Below are 25,871 nucleotides of genomic sequence, written 5' to 3' on the forward strand. Positions count from 1 at the left end.
CGTTATTTATCTTGACTTTTGTCCTAGCTTGTTAATCTCAACATTCATTAATTTTATCATCCAGCACGTTATACTCAAAAAATTCTTACTTTTTAATTTAAATAAAAAAATAAATAATATTTACCTGTGCACTACATTGGCTAGAAGATCATTATGTCGTAATCTGTAGTCGACATCTACCCTTTGGTAATTTACTGTGAGGGTGCCAGCGCGGATGCATCGTTCATACTCTTCAGCTGGATGGGCACGGAATTCACGAGCAAACACCTCAAGAATCTTTTCGCCGACCCAACGACCTTTGGTGAAAGTTGTAAAGGTGAAGTAGTAAGGATAAACTTTGCGTAGTCCTGTGGAATGAATTTTGAAAAATTTAGTGAGGTGAATGTGTCGAGTAATAGGCCAGTTAAGATTTTATATGTTTGTAAAATTCATTGTGTTTATGAAAATGATTTAACTCCTTTATCAAATTAAATATAATGGTTTTTTACTCCAGCTTAAATAAAAAATAATGTGAAAAAATATTTTATTATCATTTCCAATTGAGACCAATTTTATTAATTATTTCAATTTAAATGTCGAGTGTAAACTCTTCAGAATAAATTATCTTAAAATCAACTTCCGTCAATACAAGATAATAAATAAATAAGCCTATTTTTTTCAAATATAAGGTAGAGGCATAATTAATAATTAAAGTATACGCCTGACATTAAATTATTACAAAGATAAATTTTATGCAATACTACACTATTTATTATTATTATTATTATTATTATTATTATTATTATTATTATTATTATTATTATTATTATTATTAATACTACCTATTAAGATTTAATTAATAATAAACAAACTATCTTTATAGCTTTTCTTTGATATTTTTGATAAACGATCGAATAAAAGGTGAGTAATTGCTCTCACATCCGTTTCATGCTTGAAAAAATATACTAGTCACTGTTTATTATAATCAATTATTATAGATTAAAATTGAATAATATATGATATTTTCACCACCTAGTAATTTCTATAAACGACCGAATGAAATTGATGTAAATACAATTTTTATGCCCCTGAATTACTAAAGTAAATATATTAGTCATCATCAATAAGAAGGTGTTCTCACAAATAATCGTGTCATGTTCTAATAAAAATATTATAATGGTCTCAGATCAAAGATAAAAAGATACAATTTAATAATTTATCATCATACATCTTCAATTGATGATTTCTTTCTATAATAATAGTAAAATTTTAATGAAAAGCAAGAATATGGGGAAATGTTTTTTAGACATGAAAGATTTTTTAGCAGAATAAAAACTACTTGAATAGAAAATATAAATGTTAAACATAATTTTCATAATAAAAAACCTCGAAAAAGAACTTGACCTAAATGATGATATCCCAAAATATTTAAATTCCTTGATCTCTTCATCAATAATCTTCCTCTTAAACATGCTATACTTGTGCTTATAAAGTAAAGAAGCTTAAAAATCAAGAATTGAGATTTTAGGCACTTCTAAGTGAAGAGAAAACGTGCCAAGAGTCAGAAGACTGTTATGAGTATGTAGTCATCAAGAAGAACGATGAAACTACTGGTAAAAGAAAAGTAGAAGAATACAAGAGTAGATGATCAGGGAAGAAAGAAGAGCTTGTAAGCTCTTCATGGTCTCTAGAGACAATGGTACCTATGTAGAAAACCTGTTCACATGCACATGAGTTGCAAAAACATGATCGCATATGACTAGACTAGAGAGACAGAGACAACGAGTAAAGTGGCAAAGATTTGAGGATCTTGGAAAACTTTAACATGCTCTTAGAAAAGCCTCTGGTAGAGCAAAAAAATATTCTTGGCTAGTTTCACATCTGTTTTCATTTCTAGTACTTTTCTCATTTTCTTTCTATTTTATATTTTTTTTGCTTCAACCTTACTGACTTTTATAATTTTAGATTTTCCTGATTCTGCAGAGGCGCTGAGTTGTACCATGTAATATCCTCAGTTTCCTGTCACAAAATTAATCTGAGAACAGCCATCTCCCTAGTAATTGTTCCCGTCAAGCTTCTAATAATACACAACGCATCTATTATGCTATTAATTGCTATCGAGTTTTCCCCACTGAATATAGGATACTTGATGGCGGTGTTATATTTAATATAAATTTCATTGATAATCGATTTACTTTCATTTTATATACATATTTACTGGACAATATATGTATATATGTATATATATATATATATATATATATATATATAAATATCATATTCTAGAAATGGAAGAATTAACTGTTTATTAACTAGTGCAGGAACTTTGAATGGAGAATTTATTTATAAATAAGATGACATTTAAAAATAGAAAAAATCAGAACACTTATTATTTTATCAATAATTTGGCGCTATTTTAAGGTAGATTTTTACGAAATAACTTTTTTATTATAAGTTTAAAGATTTACTTTAAAGATTTTTCAAATTTATTTTATACTTTGAAAAACTTTAGTTTTTACGTGAAAATATTAATATTATATTTTTAAACTCTGCTGAAAGATTAACTGATTTAATAACTGTCTTTCTTTAATAAAAAAAACCTTATTAAAGGAATATTGTGAACTACTTTTCAATTAATTACTAGACGCGTTATTAACTTTTTTTTGTAATTAAATTATTATTAACGTTATGCTTTAATGTATTCTGATAAAATAAAAAATTGTTCATTTTATTTAACAATGTTGCTCAATTACTATTACATTTAAATATTAATACTTTCGTTGACTGCATTTTAAAAAGATTTTTTCTGGAAAATATGAGACAAATTTTCTTCCGTCAATTATCGAACTGACATAACGACATTCGTTTCCGAAAAATGCAATAACGGTTTTACTGTATGAGGAAATTCTGTTCCATAGTCTATTTACATCAATTCTTGGTTTATAGATTGATGATTTTACAATTAAAAAAAAATTGTGAAAACATAAAAATGAGGAAAAAATAACAACTACGAGCAATAGTTCAGTAATTTGCAAGGCTTGAAAACTCATCTGCGCATCAGAGTCTCTTGTAATTACCTAGAATTCGACTCCGACCTCTTCACATTCATTTCATTCTCATCTATCCTATAAAAAATGAGAACTGATATATGTTTAACCATGACAGAATAAGCTTTGTCATATGGTAAAATAGAAAATTTTTTATCCAGTCCCTTCAAAATCGATCTTACGACTCCGTTTATTCAACCACAAGCTGATGTCTGTTTTTATTTTTTTTGTCTTCTGTGATATTGTTTTTTCTTTCGTATTTTCTTTATTTTTTCGTTGTAGAGGTTGTCATTAAACCGAACCATTTTCTCTTTTAACTACACTGGGGGAAAGATTTTGCCTTGAACCGATCACAACCAGACGAGAACAACTTTTTCTAAAAAAATTTAAATTGATTTTTTTCTCTCTTTTTTCTGACATAAATCGAGATATTTATTTCACTCTCCAGTGATTATTTGAGTCTTAATTATCGTTGCAGTACTTAATATTCTAGACTTTATTAAAAAAAAAACTCATCTTTTCCTTTTTCCACATTTTTCTCTGAGACTTCTTTAAAAAAAAGTAATATAACTAAGTTATAACAATTAAAATTTCAGGGATTTCATTTTTTTGAGCTTCAATTAAATCTGCACGATATTCATTGTTCTTTTTAATTGTGCTTTCAACAGTAAGATATCTTTAATTATCAATTTATTTGCTTAAATAATTTTTGTATCATTTTTTATATAGTATACTACCCTATTTTATCTAAAAACTGACCTATCTATCTTCATACATATTTTTTAAGGTAGACACACTACTCTTCAAAACCATTTAACATGTAAATTTATTAAATGCAGCATCTTGGTTTTCTATCATCTTTTCTCTTTTATCTCTAAAACAATTTTTTTTCCATAACTAACTACAATTAATTACAATTATGTAGATATGCCAACTTGATATCACTTTCATACGCAAATATTTTATGGAATTTTTAATCTAAAAAATTTTTCTGTTCACTGAACTAACAATAACTTATACAATAATGATTAAAAACACAATATATCTCTTTTATTCGTCTCTTTATCATTGCCACTTTTTTCCATCTGATGCTCGAGGGTTAGAATCTAATTTTCGTCGATGTTTTTACTTTTTCATTTATTGTTATTTTATTCATATATGATCATAATGTTCTTATCAATTTTCAGTGAAATAAAAGTACCAAATATTATATCAGAAGAAGTAAGTAAAAAAATGTATACAAAAGGAAAAAGTAAGTAAACAAAGAAATAAAAAGATTTCATAATGTCCATAACGGTTACTGGAATATATTGTGGTTTATAAAAGCCTTTACTACCCTTCACCGACAATGCTTCGTACTCCCGAAGACAGATATGAAATTCATACGCACTGGTGAGAAGGGAATATTGAATTTTTGATGTAGGATTTGACAAGCTTATAGGTGAAATGGTTGTCTACCTTGTGAAGTGAAAATATCATTCACGAAAAATCAACGAATAAAATAAATATATAAAAGCTTTTAAATTTATCATAACTAAACAAAGCTTGTTTTAAATGATAAAAAAAATATACTTCACGGCAAGATAAATAACTTTTAAATAATAAAGGAATAATAAGTTTAAAACAAAAACATATATTTCTAAATATATATATATATATATATAATTCAAGTTAAAATGCATATAAGACTGAATATTTTACAAAAGTTTAGAAAAAGCTGCTTGTTCGTAGTTAAAAAGTTAACGTGAGAGCTAAATTGGCTTCTTTTTTTACTATGAGCGAGCGACTAAAAATGACAAAATAAAAAGATAAAATGTATATAGTGAAAGATAAAACAAATAATAAACTTAATAAAATAAACTCTGTTAGAAAAGTAATTAAAAAAGAAATGAGCATGTTGATATCTGTATTTATTATCTTTTCAAAGAAAAATAATTATTAGCAGCAGTAGTTAAACTTGAAATCAAATTTTTAATAGATTCGTATACTATTAACATAATAGTCTTATATTCAATCATAATAATGAAAAATATTGTCATTATTATTAGTAGAATAAATTATAATTTATATCAATGAAGGCTGGAGATCCTAACTATTTCAAATTTAAAATGACAAAAGCATCTTTTTGAAGGAATTTTCAATAAATTTGATTGATAACTTTGGCCAAATCTTGTGTTTTCAGTTGAAGATAATGCCAAGAGAATTTAAAATACAGAGAGAAATGTTGAAGAAAGATTAATGAAATGAAATAAAACTAATGATAAAAGGAGGAAAATGGTTTTGGAACATAATTTTTAGCCTCCCTACATCTCCTATTGGTTGAATTCAGTCGAATTGCTGTAAACCCCCCAGTAAGGATTTCTCGGTTCGATAACACAAGAAAGGAGTTTGCTGCTACGAAGGAATGAAGGGTAGTAAATGCCTGCTTGACTCAGTAGAAATGCTTGAGATCAAATCTAGATTTGAATCACGTAATCTCCCAGACTTATCCAAAATATGGGCTTGAAAGGTTTTACCAAAAATTTCTTCAAGTAAAAAAATCTTAATTGTGAGCTATCTTTACTTTTGATTCTTCTGGAATGTAGATTTTATCTTATCGATACATCCAATTTTTTCTCATATTTTTCCACTCATCCTATCATGTACATTGTATACATCTTTTATATTCAAATACATTTTTTGGACTCGATCTTCTCAATTCTATCTTTATAATTTTCTTTCATATTTTATAATTCTATTTTATTTCATGTGAAATCGTAACATTTATGGAAACTTTTTACGTGATGCACTAGTCTGGCGTTTGAAGAAAAAAGACCAGAATGAAATAGACCACATTAAATTACACTGAAATATAATAACAATCTCAAAGGAAGTCACTTTATACTTCAATACAATTATAAAATAATCGATTAAAAACTCAGAGACTATTTTCTAAAAGTCTAAAGACATTAAATTTGTATATTTTCTATTCACAATTTAATTATTTTTTTCTTATTACTTCTAATGTATGTAAAAATATAAGTTGAAGATGACATGTCTGAACTCATTATGAAAATTATTCGAATTTACTCATTTTTTCAACTATAAAAACGCCAATTCACTGAGAACCTAAAAAGAAAATCTCTATTTCAAACTTTCTTTCATGCTTCTTCATTCATATCTCGTTCTTTCTATATATTGTGTTCCTTTTGTTAGTTAAAAGTCTGAGAAACACAGCAGAAACGTGCCAAAATATACTGAAAATTCAATTTTCAACAAAACCTTCACACTTATTTAATTCCAAGTAAAACTTTTCTAAAGTAGAAGCAAAGAATCAACACAATAATCCTTCAATAAATATTAAAAAAAAAAAAAATAGCTGAAAATTTTTAACTAAAAATTCATTAACCAATTAAATCTAGACACAGGTGTAAATTTACTGTTCAATAATTATGATGTTAGCTAACAAAAAACATGAATGCATCAACGGAAAATATATAAAGACACAAGGTACTAATGTAGAACCAAGAAACATCTTAGTTGTCTCTGGCTGCAAATCGTTTTCATTCTTCAAGTGATATTAATAGACTTTTGTTTCAAGGAGGTATCCGCTACTTTCAAGCAAACTAGCATGTCGTTGCTCAGTTGTACACAGCTCTATTATTCGAATGTAGAGCGGGTATCGGATGCCAATACTTGACTACATATTCTATGATCTAAAAGTTCAATTGAACACAAAACTTTATCAGCGTGTATACATATACATCTATTAAAACTTTTTCTCTCTTATTTCCTACGTGTACTTTATTTTCATTCCTTGCTACTGTTTTCTTCTGACAAACACCCTTATCAGATGATTATTATCGCGGATTTCACATTTCTGTTGTTGATGTTAATCTGAAAACTGATCGACGTGTGATGCTAATTAATTTGTTGTTTTATCACCATGTGGACTCTGCTATTATTATGATTAAAATCGTGGACAAGGTTTATTTACAGATTCTGATAAAACATCAGCTCACATATTGTGTATTTTATTTTTCAAGTCATAAACTCGATTTGAGTTGGAGCTGATATCTCAAGAGGATTCGAGAGTTAAATTGATATTTAATGTTACCGAAAATGTTGTTGCAGATTAATTGAAGGATGTCACTTTCATGATCATGTGTGTGAACAGTTTGTATAAAATAAACACAATGTACATGTGCTGCATTACTCTAAAGAGATTTTGATCTATGCTATATAGACATAATATTGTGGATAACGAGGGACACTATGTGATTACATATCGTACATCTCTTCGAGGAATGGTTTTGTTTGTACAGTAAATAATTATTGAAGTTCCATCAAGTGCTAGAGCGAATAACAGTTTCACATGCAAGGTGACAGTTTTACATCATACTAAATATTCAATACCATTTAGTTGTTTATCTTTTCTATTTCTTTGCTTACCACTGTTAAACTCGCCATTTGCTCAAATATTTTTTTTTATTCGATACTGATAACACACCCTTATTTGTTTAGCTATTCAATTGTAGTATTAAAAAAATTACTCGTCAAATCTAAGTACAAACAGAGCAACTTTGAATGTTTATGAAGGATTTATTTTGAATTTCTGCTTTAGAGTTATTATCGGAAATTTTCAATTCTGATGTTTTTATGTGATCAGAGATTATGTGATAAATTACAAGAGTTTTTTTAAACTATTGTTTGCTCCAAAAGATGAAGATTGTATTAAACAACTATTTTTATTTTTTTACAAATTAAGTCTGAAGAAAAATTCAACTGTCCAAACATTTTTATTTTAGACTTAATTATGAGTTTGATTCCTTTTTTGTATTTTTTAATCATCTTTGAAATCTCTATAATTAAATCATCTTGGTGTTGATAAAATTTCTATAGCCATAATAATTTAGGCAAGCACGTGATAAAATGAAAATAATAAAATACATAAATAGAAAGTAGAAAACACAATAAATGCAATTAATCTCTAATCGGATAAATAACAAAAATAGTACAGACTTACCATTCTCCACGTAATAACTGGTCTCATTGTACCGCTCGTCCGTGAATCCAGGCCTCTTTGCTTTTAGCGCTTTCGTTTCCAATTTCGCCTGCAACAAAAGCAGTAGTATTTGGTCAACTGTCGATCGAGCAACGTGAAGTGTCAATCCACTATTTCAAAAGCTTAATACTGGATTTTGATGCCAAAAAATAGAAAAAAAAAGATCTAAAAGAGCGAACAAATTGCTTTTTGATTTAGAAGCTCTAGTGTTTCTGTCATTATTATTATTATTGTCGTTATCAGTTGTATTATTAATAATAGATACATTTATTGTTATTGTTTTGCAAACATGAAAATGATGTCTGTGCAAATCAACATTAAGCTTTCAATTTATTTAGTAGCTCGTTGTAATTTGATATTTTACGGTTCGCTGAAGATGGCACGTGATGATGACGCGTCGATAGAGTACCATCTCTCTTCTCTCTCTCTCTCTCTCTTTTACTTCCCCTTTGAAACGATAGCTTTATGCTTCGCTTACTACATCACGTCCATCCCGCAGCTCTCGCGTCGACGGCCCGTGCTAGTCATTATACATAGTGGAATGGGAAGTCGCATTATGATAATAGACTCTCCTCTATGTAGGGCAACACTCTGTGAGGTCAATCCCTAAGCCCTTTCATTTAAGTGGTTGTGATAACTAACAATTGCTGTATGAATAGCTAAATCGTCTGCCATGATAATGTCAAGTGCTTCACTTAGCGATTAGAAACATAATTTAATAAATTAGTTGAAATTTTTCGAATACAAAATTAGTTTATTTAGATATGAGAATTTTTTATGAATGAATTTGTAAACTGAAATACAAGTAGCGCTATTACATTCATTTCCGAATTATTATATTGATATTTTCATCAGAGCTTTATTCTGGTTTCCTTTGATAATATTTTTAATTAAATATTTTATATTCTATGAGAGAAAAATATTTATATAAACTCATTTGTTAAATTAAGCTACAATTTTTTTATTGCTTCATTTAATAATTAAAATATATTGAAATTTTGATTATGGTCAGATTGCATTGCCAGGAGTGTTGATTTATCATGATTATTAGAACAAATTTTTTCATGAAAGTATTTGATATACAGTTTTGAATTATAGAATCACTGGAAGCGTGGAGTAGTTCAAACTAAAAGAAAAAAATATCAACATTTTTCTCTCTGTTAAACATTTTAACCCTGATAATCAGAAAGCGATGTTCGATCGAAAATACAAGTTTTCGTCGTGAAATTTATTTCGAGTTTCTTGAATGTTAGGATAATATTCAAAAGGTTTTTAAACTGCTACTGGTGGTGAGCTACGATGGAGTATAAATGAGGTTTCGTCGACAGGGAAAAATTTAAGGCGAACGTAAGTGAAAGCAAAGTCAACTCGTTTTAGTAGTTATCGTGGATCCATGGGGTTTGTTATACTCCAGGACAAAAAAGGTCTTAGCATGTAGAATGGGTAGCAGCCTTTTTTCAAGTTTGTTGCTTCATTCAATAGACTTGGTGGTGCGGATTTCAATGAAAAACGAAAGAAAAAAAGGTGAAAAAGGGGTAAAAGAAATAGACCAAAGAAAAGCGCTTTGAATAGGTTGCTCGTATTTATACGTCAGGTCCCGCAAATTTTCGCACGAGTCTCTCGACCAAAAAGCAAAAACTCTCATAGACTTTTAGCTGTATTGACCCATCCCTTCCGTCTTCTCTCTAGATTTTCTGCTCTACTCTCTCTCATCAATTCATCACTTTCTCTTCAACGATATACTTTTCGTAACATTATCTCTCCAGCAGTACGTCTACTAGACCTTTTTCTCTTTTCACCCTACACTTTCTGTAGAAATTCCTCTAGAAATTCTGTACACATTCAAGGGGTTCCTTTTTTTACACTAGTGTCATTTTGTTCATGGAAATATCTGTATATAAAGAACCTTTTGGTTTCCCTTGAACATCAACCTTCAATTGTAAATAGTAAGAGGCTAATATCGACTCTCTTAAGTTATCTATTGTGGATTGAAGGATTTTCCAGTAAGAGTATTTGACCTATTGAAGTCCAATTTATCGGTCTATACATTTATCCTTTTTTCGACTTTTTTTTGTAAACTTTTATATCGAAAATTCAAGGATATAAATAAATAAGTAAAGAAGAAAATTTCTTCATTTTTCCCCCAAAGCTCCATTAAGAATCTATAACATTTTAAAAGAGGTTATTTAGAGTATGGGCTTAATTTATTGTCATAAAATAAACTCAAAACAAATTTAAAAAAATAAATATTTATGGTTTAGGAATTAAATAAATAGTAAATATAAATAGCTTTAGAAGTTATTTACAACAAAGATTTAATGTTTGTTTTGAACATTTTTTTAAGCTAATGTTCTAAACGTTGTAGGATTAATTAAATTAATTCATTTTTGTACAGTGAAATATGTTGAAATTAGTCACTATGTGTGACATTGCGACATTATTGCTTGTGAATTTCATATAAAACTCCTGAAAAATAAATTTTCTAATGATTGCGCTTAACTGAATTATAAAACACTCTGTTATCTAACGATTACTGCTAGATTATAGTATATAATTTCACTTTAGATTACATTAACAAGAAAATATAATGTATTTAAAATTAATGATTTGATAATTCTACCATGCTGATACAAGCAGTTAATGAATTTCATGAAGTATCTGGTGACTCTATGAATGTTCTCTGCATGAATGAAAATTTATCTATGGCAATCTTGTAGCAGATAAGAGTGAGAAAAGACCAAGACCAGGGGCTGGTTATGTAATAATAAAGCTCAGCTTATTTTTCTCTTTTTTCCTGCTACTTTTTTTCTCTTTTTTTTTTTACTTTTCTAACTCTGCTTTCTCATTTCATACCAATGGTCCTTTTCTTACTTCCAAGGTTGTTAAAGCTTACGTATAAAAAAATAGACATAAACAAATGATGTAAAAATTTAAATAAACATTTGAGCCGATAACTAGTCTCTTCTTTATTCGGATGATTTGCAAATGAAAATATGAAAAGTATTATTGAAAAATATCTTTCAACATAAAGATTAATATTTGATATCAGTATCTTATCTTAATGTGCATAAAACCACAATGATTGTATTTGGTAGAAATGAAGCCTCGACAATTTTCGACAGCAGTGTCGCTTCACGTTCTATTTGTGCTTAATATTTGAACTCGACTGTTAATGAACTACCAGGAGATATTTCTCTCTCCGTATCCGTCAACGGTAGTACACGATTCGAAAATAGAACATCCCAGCTGAACGTTCTATTGTGTTGGTTGGTAATGAAAGCATTGATCGATGTGGTATGAGATGTAGAGAAAATGTACAGCAGTACAAAATATCATCGTTTGCCGCTCATTCTACAAAACCACCAACTCAAACTATGCATACATTGCAACGCCTGTTGCTATGATGCCAATAGTTTCCGTTGCACTCGAGATTCGAGTCGCCCACGTGGATAAAAGAGCGAGAGAGAAATAGAGGAAGTAATGGGAAGGGTAAAATAGAGAGAAAAGCTCGTAGTTACAAGAGACAACGGAAGCACAACGGCCGGAAGCAACAGGGACTGGGTAACTTTATACGTTCCGACATTGTTACACATAATGTCAGTATATAGTATGAAGAATCTTGTGAAATGATATTACAGAAATGTGAGCAGCGTTCGTCATTAGAAATGACGGCTAAAGATTAATTGAAAGATTACCAAGAATTATTAACCTAAATTTTATGCTCCCATCAGGTAACGCCTTTCTTCTAGTGATGAAAATGTTATTCTTTCACACGTCGATGTTGATAATCTCATTCAGAGATTACTTTTTTGCTGTACAAAAATTAGAGATAATTTATTGGTTCACTTATATTTATACTTTGGTTCATTAAGGAATTTTTAGAATGCCAAAAATGTTTTTTCTTGGCTTATAAATAAACTAACAATAAATGATAAATTAATTGATGATGATTAAATGTTGCTTTTAATTGTTTCGATAGCATTATCTATTTAAATATTGTAGCTAAAATTGAAAGGTATACGTAAATTAATTATGTACCTTTAATCCAATCAACATGCTTTTCAAAATGAAAGACTGTTAAGGTCAATTTACACTGTCTATTCTTTATCTTAAAAAGTAATGACACATATTAATTAATGCCAAGTTATTTTATAAATTTGGCGTAAGTGTAGTTTCCGATAAAAAAAAACCCCTAGATACTCTTTTGTTAAAAATAAATATTATTAAATTAAATAAACGTTATTCTATAAATTTAGAGAGAAAATATTTTATCTAATATTACTTTACAATTTAATTGGCAATATTCAATTGAGAACTTATAACAAATGAAGAAGTTATTTTCATCAATTATTTATAAATAAAAATATTTTCGTACCAAAGTCATTTCTTTGAAATCACAAATAAAAAAAACAAATATTGTGCATTAATTAATTTATAGATATAAAAATATGAGATATGAAATACTTTTTATTACATGTGCAACAAAAAGATGAGCATAATAAAAAACGATGAACGTATTAATCAATAAATCTGTATGATAAAAATAAAAAGATTAGAAAAACTGCTGACGTGATTTGACGTATATGGAGAGCAGACTCGTCTTCCGGTAAAATATACAAAAAAATGAAGTAAAAAAAATCCATTATTTGAAAATCATAATTATTGTCTTCTCACGCATCATTCTGTTGGTAATAATAACAACAATAAGAACAACAATGATGATTATAATTCATCAAATACTATTCCCTTCAGGCAGGACGTATATTATACAGATATATTATAAAATACATACATTATTTTCATTTTCTCACATATTTCAGTATTATAGCTTTTTACATGCTCCTCAATAATATATAGAACGTACTGCATCAATACAAGTTAAATAATAGCTGTAATAATAATAACAATAATGAAAACGAAAAGCGTGAAATAGTAAAGAAAATAACAGCGATGGAAATTAAACCAACAACTCGAGTGATGAAACCAAGTGATAAAGGTTTAAAGTGTGCAGACATATATATTTATTTCAATGTCCATCAGCAATATCTCGCTGCTCGAAAACTTTCTCTAACGAACTGTCAGGCTTCTATAACATTTCCAACTGAAGTGTAAATATACCATTTTATTTATTGAAAGTGATTAATAATTAAAGAAATTTAGGTTGGTGTATCAATGGCTTTGTAAGTAGTAACTAAATTACTTTTTTATCTTGTTTTTTGTAATCTTTTTATTCCTCACTTTGTTTCACTTTGATTTTCTATTTGTGTCGAGTAATGAGAATCAGCTTACTTAGTAAAAACCGTTTCAAACTGATCGTCCTTGATTGTAATCCATGAATATTCATTAAAAATCTATTTTTCTTTTGTCTTACTTTTGTTGTCTGTTTGTGTGAATGTAGACATTTTTTTCTATTTTTTTGTAAAAAAAAAGATTAACGAATTCTTACCTTTTTTAAATCCTTGTTAGCTTCTATATCTTCTGCTTTACGCTTCTCTCCGATTTGTGGCGTTGGTACAGCAATAGCAGGTTCTCTAAGGGGCTTGAGATCCACCTGAAATATACAAAAAGAATAATTTAGGACTATGCAGTTATACGTTTAAATTGCAGTATTATAAATAATGAACTTTATGGCTATGAATAAAACATAGTACAATTAAATAGTGTTTTATTATTTATATTATGAACTGTGGAAGACGAATGTAATTATAATACATTCATTCAAGATGGAAAAGTTGCATGAATGTTCAGAAGATGCAGAAAAAATATAAGAAGAAAAATATCATTTGACTTCTCCGGACACCCCTTTGAACCTGGCCGTTAATAAAATGATGAAGGGTTACAATGAGTCGCCCTGACAACGCCCTCGCCTGCATTGCGGTTGCTTCCCCCTTTTCTATTTTTCATTCCTTTATCTCTAATCTACCCTCTTCAATTTGTCTATAATTAATCCAATCTGTTTGGAATTTTTTATTTTTCCTAGTAATTTCCAAATAAATAACTCTAAACCATTTCAAAAATCGAAAACCTTTCCGATATTGAAATATTCATTCAAATATTTTTATGAATAATAGAAAAGTTATTTTTTTCATCAAATTAATTATTTGAATTTAAGAACATTTTTTATTGAAGCAATTTTATTTTACAAGTGAAGGAAAAAAACCGTTCAAATCATTGATTTTTAATTATTTACATTAGAAAAGAAAAAACAAAAAACAGATTAAATCTGTTGGTTGCTAAAATAACCAGAAACAGTAGAGAAATAGAAAAAAAAGATAATTTCGGTTGCAATCTCGTTAGAATATCACATGAGAACTAACCAACAAGAAAACGGAAAGTAAGCGATAATCAAAGTGGAAGAATATGAGAGGAGGGAGAGAAAAGAGTCGTTATCGTTCCGTTAAAGACTATAGCACATAAACAAAGCTTGCAAGCGGGAACAACCGGCTGTTTCGATACGGGAAAACGAAGCTTCCATGGTGGCGCCGGTGGAGGCCGATAGGCGTAACGATATTATCTTAGGGTCGGTAGGGTCGAAAGCTTTCGAGCCACTCGTTTTACTTTTCTCTTCGTCTTTTGCGTTCTCTACCCACGTGCCGAAGCAGTTAAAGCTACTAGTACAAAAGTCGTTTTACTTTTACGAGTAATTTGCGCCCACACCATTCTCCCTTTCTCTCTTTTCCTTTTCACATCCTCTCTTCTTTTTTCTTTCTTTCTCATCAGAGTACATTGCCTATTCGCTTGCTCTATTCCACATGTAGTAAGATACTACCGTCGTTGCTATTTGTACACATCCACGACTAATGCGCTCATTTCTGGCCGCAGCCAGTAGTCATCAGTCAAATATAAATCAGACAAACTTCAATGGACCTAAAGACTCTGAGAAATACGAGGGAAATATTATGAGACTCAGGCCATTACATAAACACTGCTAATCAATTTTATACACGAGTTTTTATGGACCAAGATAATGTGATTTTTTATTACAAATTATGGTACGTGTACTTAGTGGTAATAAAGAGTCTGTGCAAAATGAATAACGAGTTGAGTACTATGTTTCTTAACATACACTCATTTAGTTTTACTTTTAACTATTTTTTTTTTTTTACTACTCATGATTTCTTTGATTATTTTCTTATGTCTCACCTTTACTGTCAGCATTAATATTATTTTTATTATTAGTATTCATTTTATAAATGCAGGAAATAGACTATATTGATGTATACTAAACTGTAAATAAATGGAATTAAGAATTAGTATTAAAAAAATTCAAAGTAGATTTTGAAAAATTGGCAAGGTCTATATTGTGCTCATGTAAAAGTTTGATACACTTGAAATTAGGTCAAATCATATCGATTACCTCATTTGAATCATCAAAACAAGCCTTAGAACATCTTCAAAATTCAATTATTTTTTTATTTATTTATTAGCAATTTTATTAGTTCGAAGCTTTAATTTAAAGAACTTTTAAGATATACATGAAAAGCTTCAGAAAAAATGTAGGTTGCTACCTACTCCAAAACTTCTCTTTCGGTTATCTTTCTACATTAGAATATAAATTTCGTAAAATAAGTTTTCTTTCATCAGTTCTTAAACTGAAATTTTTTTATTTGCACATGGGAATCATAAATGACGTGAAATAGTATTATTATCTTATTTTTGAATAAAAATGATGATAAATTCCTAATCCACTTAGAGGAAAAAGGAATGGCCAATTTCAAAAATTGAAGTGCAAGTCGTTCACATTGAAGGAAAACGTCTGACTTAAGTTGAAAATATTCTACTCAATCGCTTATATTCTCCAGAGACCTCTCGTTTTCTATCAACGCTATGTCCTACTAGCCGTTTAAACGTTGACTGTGGAGCGGAAGCTTTTATGTCCTCTTTTTTTGTCGTTTTAAATCTACCAAAAAAATACGACACATTTGTATTTTCCAACTGTTATTTATTCAACTTTTATATTTACTCCACTTTTTCAGTCCTAAAAGTCAATTTGGCGTTTTTTGTTTCATTCGATATAAAAATAAAATAACTCTGATAAATTTTTGAAGTTCAGTGACATTTTATTTTGGTGTAGAGTTTTTTTTTCTTGATCTCTTGCACCATAAAATCGTTATTTGTAATACAATTTCAAGACTATAGACAACAAAAAAAGCTTAAGATTTTTTTTTATCCGGTTGACAGTCAATGAAGAAAATCAACAGGAATTTCACCTTCAAGAGCAAAGAGTGATGAAGAAATACCGTACTGAGAGGCATCCACTTGTACATTTGATTACTTGGAAATAAAGAAGAAGTATGACCTCAACACGGTGAATTGTTCCCTTCACGCGACCACGTTTTTGTATAGATAACTGGGGGTTGAATAGGAGGGAACTCATCAATCTCGGCTATTCTTCAGCAAACACTTGTTCAGTGTGCTATGAAAATCGATACGAAAATTGTCCAGTTTATTTACGAGTTACGCTTGCAAATGAAAACTTAGAAAAAATTTAACGAAAAAATATCTCCATTAATCTTGTACCTACTTTTATCCAACTGTAAAACCAAGCGGGACTTGTCAGTGCAAAAAAAAACATGCGTCAGCAAACAAATTTATTCAGCTTTCCTTAGAGGAACGGAAGAGGATTAATTCAGGATGACATCACGTCGATTGAGGGCGACGGAGGGTGAACAGGGAAATAGTTTGCTTGCAAGGGAAGTTCGTTAGAGTACTCGTTTTCTAATGGACCGGGAATCGTGTCTCGTGCTCACATTTGATCAAACGAGAGAGAAAGAGGAAGAATAGGATAGCATGAGACAAAGCGACCATACTGGTAAAGGACAAGTGGAAGCGTTTGTGTACTACATGCTCCATTGACTCATGTTAACAATCAGCAAAATTTCATCGCGAGACCAGTGTCACTCTTGCGTGATATCTATAGTTACTCATCCTTTCAATTGCGAGTATTTTTTGAGTAGAAATAAAATAAAAAAAATGATATCGTTTTCGACAGAAAAAAAATCAGTGTCAACATTATTTTTTTATTTCATTTTCGACACTTCTTTCAAATTAATGAATTCAATAGAAATGAAAATTCAAAAACTGGTTAACATGTGTCGCAGAAAAAGAAGGATATTTGAATTGGAATATAACATTTATGATTGTGACAAATAAAAATTTTATTCATGAAAATATTAAAAAAATAATTGTAAAACTAGAAAAGTGTAGATGAAAATTTTAGTTATTCAAACTTCTGTCTTTCATTGATATTATGATTTAATGAAGAAATTTAAAAAATGAATAACATAATATTTACTTTAAAATTACTTTAATTATTCGGAGGTTTTATTTCATACTCTAGAAAATTATTTGCTCTACTCCCAAGACAAAAGAAACATAATTCTCCAAAATAAATTTGTTTAAGTTATTTTCCTTTTTACAATATTTATTATGAAGTCAAGGAATAATTTAAATTTATATTTGAATTTTATTCTTATATAAATATACTAGGAAAAAGTAGCATAAAATTAAATGTTGAGGCAGAAGAAGATATTAATAAAGTAATCAGTATATTATTAAATACTAATAAATTTCAATGAAATCACATCTCAAAAAATTAATAAATAAGAATTATTTTAAACTTTTTTTAAGCCCATTTTAACAAATTAATAAATAATTCTAAATATTTTGCTTTACCCTAGCCTACTACTTTACCCTTTTTCTCGTATAATTATGACAAATAAATATTGTCTGGAAGTTTACATGTTTCATATGTTAACTCCGTTCTGTAATTTTGAACTTATGTTTTTACGCTTCAGTTGATATGAGTTATTCATTGTCAAAGCAAGAGTACTTGTACTTTTGAAACTCATAAAAGGTTACAAATAGCAAAAAAAAAACGCATAGAACAAGTTTTTGTTTGTCACCAACAATGAAGTATTAAAACGCTCGATCTTTTCATTTAAATAGTTTTTCAATTGTGATTGCCATGTCGACAGAAACATACATGAACAATATAATTAATAATTTAATTAATTTTCTTATAAAAAGTAATTTAACGACATTTGGAAAAATTGACAAAAAAATCATTGATTTTAAAGATCTCCAACTTCACATTATTTAAATTTTCGTTTCAATTATTTTGCATTTATAAGTGTTGCAACTTTTCGTTGGAATTTAGTAATGAAAGAGCTTAAAATCCTAAAGGTTATTATCTTAGTGTAATTTGTGTTGAAGACACATTTCAAAACACCCAGTACTCATACAACTAAGGAAAATTTCTCCAGGGATGAGAAATACCCCTTTTGCTATTTTCCAACACGTGATGTCACCACAACCTTTTTGACTCAACAAAATTTCTGCTATACGCTAAGAGAAGATGCCAAATAGCACGTCAGAGTTACTAACTCGTTTTTCCGTCCTCTTCCAACTCCCCTTGAGTATTTGTTACTCCTTTGCCTCTTCTACAGTTTCATCCTAGAGTTATAGAAATATATAAAGAGACGTGGAGTAATGGAAAATGTTCAACCAAGTCTTGCGACACAGATACTTTTTAGCTTTTTTTCTTTACATTTTACTGTAACTTTTATCATTCTAGTTGTTGAAAATCTATCGAGTTGAATAATAATCATTTGAATAAAATTATATTTTCAGAGTAGCCGAATAATTATATCAGTTGATCAGGAAATTAAATTATTTATAATTGTATATTTAATAATGATTTTATTTTTATGCAAAATTGATAACATAAATAATTTATTGTGGTAATTATTAAAAATTTGATGCATGAAAATTTTATCAGAAATAGGAAAAAATAGATTCTCCTCTTGAGCTATGGAAATGATTTGGTTAAATATGAATTATCTGATAACTCAAATTTTATTGATCTTGCCATTATTTCAGATCAATAAAGTTATTCTTGATCGAAGAATATCGCTTTTTTTAGCGTATTTGTACTTTTCATTTTTGCATGTCGAGAAATAGAATATAAAACACTTCAGACAATTCGGTTAAGATTGAATTAAATAGACTTCAATGTGTTGGAGAAATATTAAAACCCTTGGACCAAAGGGAAAAGTGAAGAGAGTTGAGAAAAATGAAGAAAATGGAAGACATTAATATAGTCCCAGTTTGTAAATGAAGTACAGCAAAATGTAGCAGAGAATAGATTTTTTTCTCATTCATTCAACTGCTTCTCTGTTTTTTTATTTGTTGTTTTTTAATGTCTCTGGAGAAATTCAAATGAAATTTTAATGTCTGTGTAAACCACCATCATTTCGTCAAATAAGAAAAAATGAAATAAAATAAAAAGATTTGAAGTGGATTTTACTGTAATACCCATGAGGAAAAAAGTTAAATCGACTATATTTGTTTATTCGTATTTGTGTAATCGAAAGAAGTAACAAAATGGAATAATTTTAAAATCCTTTTTTTGTCGTCTGTAAAGTGATAAATTTAAATTACTATCCAAGGGCTTTTATCGTATAATTTAGGGGATATAGAAGACTTGTCTAAAAGTCTTTAAAAAATGCATAGAGAACAAGGAAGAAGGCGGAGACAGGCAAACATGCAGCACGGGTGTAAGGGGGTTATTGAAATGCGAATGAAAAAAATATGAGTAAAATGGTCGACAGACACGCGATGTTCTTTTGATCGGCTATATAGTTTTCCATTGCTTACAAGTTTGCGTGTTATTTCCTTATATGTTCATCCTCTTTTACTCTATACTATCTAATCCATTCTTCAATTTGCAACCCTTTCATTCGCTAAAAAAAAATTATTTTCATTTGATTCTACTTATTATATTTTTATCGAAAATTAATGACATCCGCAACACTTTCAGCTAAGTAACTCACTATCGAAGCTAATAATTACATTAATTTGCTCATTTTAAAATAAGAAAAACTAAGAGAAAGATTATTTTAATTACTGCAACGAAATGTGAAAAGAAAGTATTTTCGCAATTAATTAAAGACAACTTCTCAAAGAGAAGGAATAGATTGTGTTAACTACTTTATTAATAATATAGATTTATTATTATTTTTCTAACTTTTTTCTCCCATTTGAAGTTTTACACAGGATGAATTTTATCAATTACTTCTAGAGATAAACTTACATTTTCATTTAATTTTTTTTCTCACTCATTTTGATTGAACTCATTAAAATATATTGGAATCTATTGCCATCAAATTTTAGTTAAGGTAATTATAATTACAAATGTATGTATGATGTTAGAAGAGTTGTTGAGTCATTGATATTCAAGCATGACAACTATTGAAAAGTGTACGTTTTTGCAAATGAATTCATCGACAGAGACATTTAAATATCTTTCTAGAACGTTGATAAAGAAAAATGAAACAGCACGCAGATTCGTATTTTCTTTGTTTTTTTTTTTAGTATCTCATTTTTTCCTAGTATTTTCCAACGACAATGCACAAATAAAACTGAGAGGCAAAGAGAAAGAGAATATTCCTTGTCTTGTAGAATAATAGCTTATGGTACTGGATTATAAAGTAGGCATGCGGATACAGAGTGAAATGGCGTACCCGCTTGTCTGTTATCCTGAGAAACCGACATGCATAACATTTCGTTTTATCCTTCACTACTATTTCGCCGAATGCCAGAGAAGCGACAACGAAGGCTGTTAAAGGGTGAGAGGTGGAGGTGAAACGACCGGTGGTGCCAGGAACACCACAGAGTGCATTAATTAACGTCGGTGCGACATTGCACCACCCCTTGGACCTTCTATATTCTTACTATCGTCGTACTACAGATAGTGTATGTTGATGAAGGTACCAGAGAAACGAATAGGAGCAAAGGCTTCTGGTACTAGCTTTGTTTCTTTGATCACACCATATCGTGTTTCCGTTGCCTCTTTTTCTTTCGCTTTGTTCTACCCGCAAAAAAGGATCGTTATTGTTTAAAGTAATTTACATGAGGTACAAATCTCTTTTAGTTACGGAATTATGCTGAATTTTTATTTACCTTGTAAACTACTCACGAAACATGAAAATATTTTTTGACAGTAAAGTCAATTATCGATTTGTTTACTGTTTAATGTAGCGAAAGTAATTTTTTTTAAAACAATAAAAATGCTTTTTTTTATTATTTTTAAAAACAAAAAGATTCTTTTTCTTAATTTTTTAGTTCTTTAAATTTTCTTCAGTTAGCTTTTATTATTAATAAGTTATAAAATAATAATCCTAATGAAAATAACAGAAACTTTATTTTCATGTGACAAATTTTTGTAACAATCCTAAAAAAATATACAAAAACCAAAAAACTGTATTTTCATAGAGATGTTATAAATTCTCTATGACAAAAAAGAAACGGAAAATAAAAATATTTATAAATTTATTATATTATGAGTGGTGAATTAAATAAATTTAAAAAGATGAAATTATTATTTTAAAAGTATTCATATCGTATACCCAAGTATGCATTAATTTAAAGAATGGCTTCATTGGAGATGACATTGATAAAAATAATAGCTAAAAAACTGTTATAACCCTTCTCACAGTCTCATCACGGTCTTCATGATTCAATTATTACTGCACCACGGGCATATTTTTTTTGCTGAAAATTACCAATAAAGCTAATGAGTAATTGAAGCTCCAGTTGATAATTCCCAACGGATATAATGCTAAATTATTTGTTTATAACTTCAATTAATTAAATTATTCATTATAATTTAAAAGAAACATTCGTGTTTTAGTGAAAAAAACATATTTTTCTTTATTATAATAAACATTTTTGCTTAGATTTATGATTGCTCAGTTGTGTACATCTTGACGAAGCTACAATTTTACTGAAACACAATTTCGTTCAAAAGATTTCACTTGGAAATACTTTAGAAAATGTTTTAAAGAAGTTCATGTAATTACCTCACAATTTATAAGTATTCAAAGTAAGAAGAAAATTGCTCGAGCATATAATTTGCTGAGTTTTAATTAAATATTAAAAATAAAAAATAATATTAAAACAATCTGAAGTTGTTTATTGATCCCATTGACTGTTAGATGAATAAATATCTTTTATGATTAAAAAAAAAGTTAAAACATACATGAAGGGAAAAATGCAAGATAAAGTTTCATTTCATGTCTTTGACTTGGAAACTTACTCAATACACCAAAGATATCTTCATGAGCTATGTGGAGTTTGACGAAAAATTCTTTGATCTACGAAATAGCTGCAAGTTTGTCTTTGATTCAGACTCGTAACAAGTAAGATGAGACTAAAAGATTTTGTGAGCGACATACACGGAGAAAAAATTCCAATAAAAATTACCGTGCTCAGCACAACAATCCACGCGCAAATGTCAATTCCCTAAAAAATTAAGACAACCTTCAAAGAAAAATTAGTAATCCTTTTAAAATTTTTATTATAGATTCAATATTTATTAAGAAGAGTAAAAGTAAAAATTCTTATGCAGCACGGTAATATTCGATAAATATTAATTTTTATTCAAACTTTAAACAAAAATTAGTAAGTGACTAGAAAAAAATGAGAATCTGTATATAATTTATTATGATCCGTGTGGTAGGAAAAATTCGGGTGCTCTCCTATAATTTTTTCTATTCTCGAGAGTTTCCGTGCTGGGTCGGGAATCTTCGAATTATCGGTCCAACACAATCTTTCTTTGTATTGTAAGACCGTTCACACAATCAAAAATATAAGCCGTAAAACGTACAATTTAAGACGTACGCGTGCATACTAACATCATAATAAGTTAAAAATTGGTTTGTACGCATGCGTACATCTTACGGCTTTTGTTTTTGATTGTGTGAACACCCTCAGTGCTATAGTTACTTTTTCCATATTGTAAACAAAGATGACATTCATATTTTTCGTTACGATTCAATATTGGCGGCAACACGTTATATCTTAACAATTTATGATAAGCTTAAACGGATTGACGCGGTGGACTCATGGGTAAGCGTCAGCTTGACACACGATGGGTCGCGGGTTCGAGTCCCGGCCGAGACAAAAGTCATTTATATGATTTTTCTCGGGCCACCGTGAGCGGGAGAAGAAGATCTCTTCGGAGAGCCGGGTGGTTGTATCGACGATACAGGTTTTCTGCGTAAGATCCCGATCGTAGGGATAGCAGTATTGTAAAACGTGTGCCGTATTTCATTCCAACGAATTAATTAGTTAAGAAAGTTAATTATCAATGAACCTAATTTATTTATTTATTTGTTTATATAACCAAAAAAATTATCACTAAACTTAAATAAAATTGTTTGTCGGTTACGTAGTTATCACAGCTAACGTTACTAAATTTTCAGGTGCTGTGGAACACTAAATTTTCTGGTGCTGCCAAAGTAATTTTCAAAAAACTGAATGATACATTTTCTTATGTAACTTATAATTTTTGTATGTTGATCATTACTTTTTACTTTTCAGTAAGTTTGAACTCACATTCTTGAGCAGCACGGTAATTTTTGTATGTATTTTTAAATAAAAATTAACGGAATTTTTTCTCCGTGTACAATTCATACTATTTTCTCTCTATTTTTTGAAGGCAATACGGAAAATGAAATGCCCATAAGGCTCATAAGTTATAATTTACAAAGGACGTGTGATGCATGAAATTTTTATCTTCATAAAGAGATGAAAAACTCTGGGATAAAGTATAAACATAAAATATGTTGAGATGTTACAGAATATAAGGGTAGATAACTAAAATTCTCCAAATTTTACCGGAAGAGAGGTAGTCCATGATGTCGTCTCAAACACACGGTCGATACGAGACCCTGTTGCTCGGCGCGAATGACCCTACGACCCTCAATGGTCCATCAAGGTCACACTTGTATAGACAATATTTTCTAGAGAAATGTTTTTAAGGGACATGTGAGAAAATTTCTTCTTCCACTTTCTATTTATTTTAAGATTTCTTTCATGTAATGTAAGATAAATTATACCGTTAAGTGGTGTTCTATTTTACCCCCTAGAGATTCCAAAACTTTGTAACTTAATGTTTTCTTATTTTAGAGTACTTGAGTATTATGTGTAAAAAACCTGGCATGAGGACAGACTGTGAAAAATGTGATTCCAGCTGTTTAGAAAAAAGAAGCATAATTCACTCCAGTGCTAATGGAGTAAGACGAGAAAAAACATCTTTATTTACTTAAGTATCTCATTAAAAATTAAAAATTGTTTATCGAATATCATTAATGAATGATCACAGTAATAATTATGTGTAGAACCAAAAGAAAAACATAATTTTTTTTACTCACTACTTGCCAATATTTTCACTTTGTAGTAATAATTGTTGGTAACTTTTTTTTAATCTTTGAAATTAAAGGACTGAATTTTTTTCATCAAAAAGAGAATTTCCTCTTTCTGTAAAAAACGGTCTAACGGAACAAAGAGATCAGTTGGAAACAAATAAATGAAAAAATCGAAATATGAGAGAAAGAGTCAAGTAAAAAGTTACAAAAAAAAAATCCTTGGTATTTCGAGATTGAAGTAAGCTGAAGGGTGAAATAAAATTTATAACAAAATAAAGTGGTGGTGAAAATAGGCAATGGTTGAGTGAAGGAGTGCGTATCCCAACCGAAATAAAACATCATTAAAGTTTGAAGGCGGTCCTGTCGCCGGGGAATCTTATATCTTCGAGAGGTCAAATAAAGGAGAAGCGTGAAAGATCCAAGTATCTCTGACGCCATGTATACTGCGCAGGAATAGAAGGGATAGAACACATGGACGAAATACGCGTGATATTCTAAGGGTCGATAGAGGCCTGTTGCACAAGAGGGAAAAACTGGAGAAAAAAGACTTGTGACCAAACGATCGTAAAAGCTAAAGTTCGAGACGAAGACAATGGGCGTGGCTGGCAATTCATCTAGTTGTTCGATTTGTGAAACATCTCTGTAGTTTTACTGTCAATTGATTATCAACTTTTATTCACTTCTTGTTTATCCAAACAAGAACATCAAGGGTTGAAATTATTGAAAAAAAAATTAAAATCAACGCCCCTTTATTGATTAAAAAAAAATAAAAAAACTTCATCTATTGTTTGTTACTTAAGAACTCATTATTTTTACACTCAGTCATTTTTTTAATAAAAAATATATATACATATATATACATCATTAACAACATTGTTGAGTTTAATGAAATGAATGTAAAAAATATGTTATCAATATTTGTGTAAAAAATCAAATATAGGAAAAATGGAATTGATTTAGTTGCTAATTAAATCTCTTAAACTCTATCAGATGGATTATAAAAATGTTCTCTTTCATTAATAATAATAATAGAATAAGTTAGAAAAATACTTTTTTCTTTTAATTTTCGATTCATGACGAATATTAAATTCCAGCAGAAATAATTCTCTTGACAATAAAAAAAGTCTCATAATATTTTTTGAATATAAGAAGATATTAAACAAATTCTCCAATTAAATTGTTTCACTAACAGAACGTTGTCATTAAAAAGAGAAAAAGAATTGAATTTATTTTTAATTTCCATTGTTTCAACCCCTAGTTAACAAATAATTAACCAATACGAAAGAAAAATGAACAAAGTTTTAATTTTAATTAAAATTAAAATTGATGGAATGCTTGAAAGATAATTATATTACAGTAAAATCGATTAATTTCCTCCAATGAAATCGAATTGCGCGGAAATTGATTTAGTAGAGAAATTGTCCAATAGATTAGATATCTCCCCTACTGTGATGGAAATACAACTTGATACTAATACACTCATGTTATTTAACAATACTTAAGTCACACAATTGTTAGGCTCCTAGAATATAGAGTCATGCGTTAAAAGCTTTTAGTAACTTGAATCGAATGGTTAATCTGTTGGTGCTT

At 29.2% G+C, this 25,871-nt stretch overlaps 1 protein-coding gene across 3 annotated transcripts in view; it reads right to left on the reverse strand.

Moving 5' to 3' along the window:
* Positions 1–25,871, reverse strand: part of LOC118068715 (RNA pseudouridylate synthase domain-containing protein 2-like) — a 97,429-nt gene that overhangs the window by 25,536 nt on the left and 46,022 nt on the right. For all 3 annotated transcript variants that reach the window (XM_035086347.1, XM_035086348.1, XM_035086349.1), the window contains 3 exons: positions 13,517–13,621; positions 8,032–8,119; positions 125–347 (listed from right to left, as the gene is read on the reverse strand). In XM_035086347.1, the coding sequence (XP_034942238.1) occupies positions 125–347; positions 8,032–8,119; positions 13,517–13,621 (416 nt within the window). The remainder of the gene's footprint in view (positions 1–124; positions 348–8,031; positions 8,120–13,516; positions 13,622–25,871) is intronic.

The sequence above is a fragment of the Chelonus insularis genome, unplaced genomic scaffold (assembly GCF_013357705.1).
Source record: "Chelonus insularis isolate UGA/USDA-ARS -01 unplaced genomic scaffold, ASM1335770v1 contig_3_pilon, whole genome shotgun sequence".
Classification (NCBI taxonomy): Eukaryota; Metazoa; Arthropoda; class Insecta; order Hymenoptera; family Braconidae; genus Chelonus; species Chelonus insularis.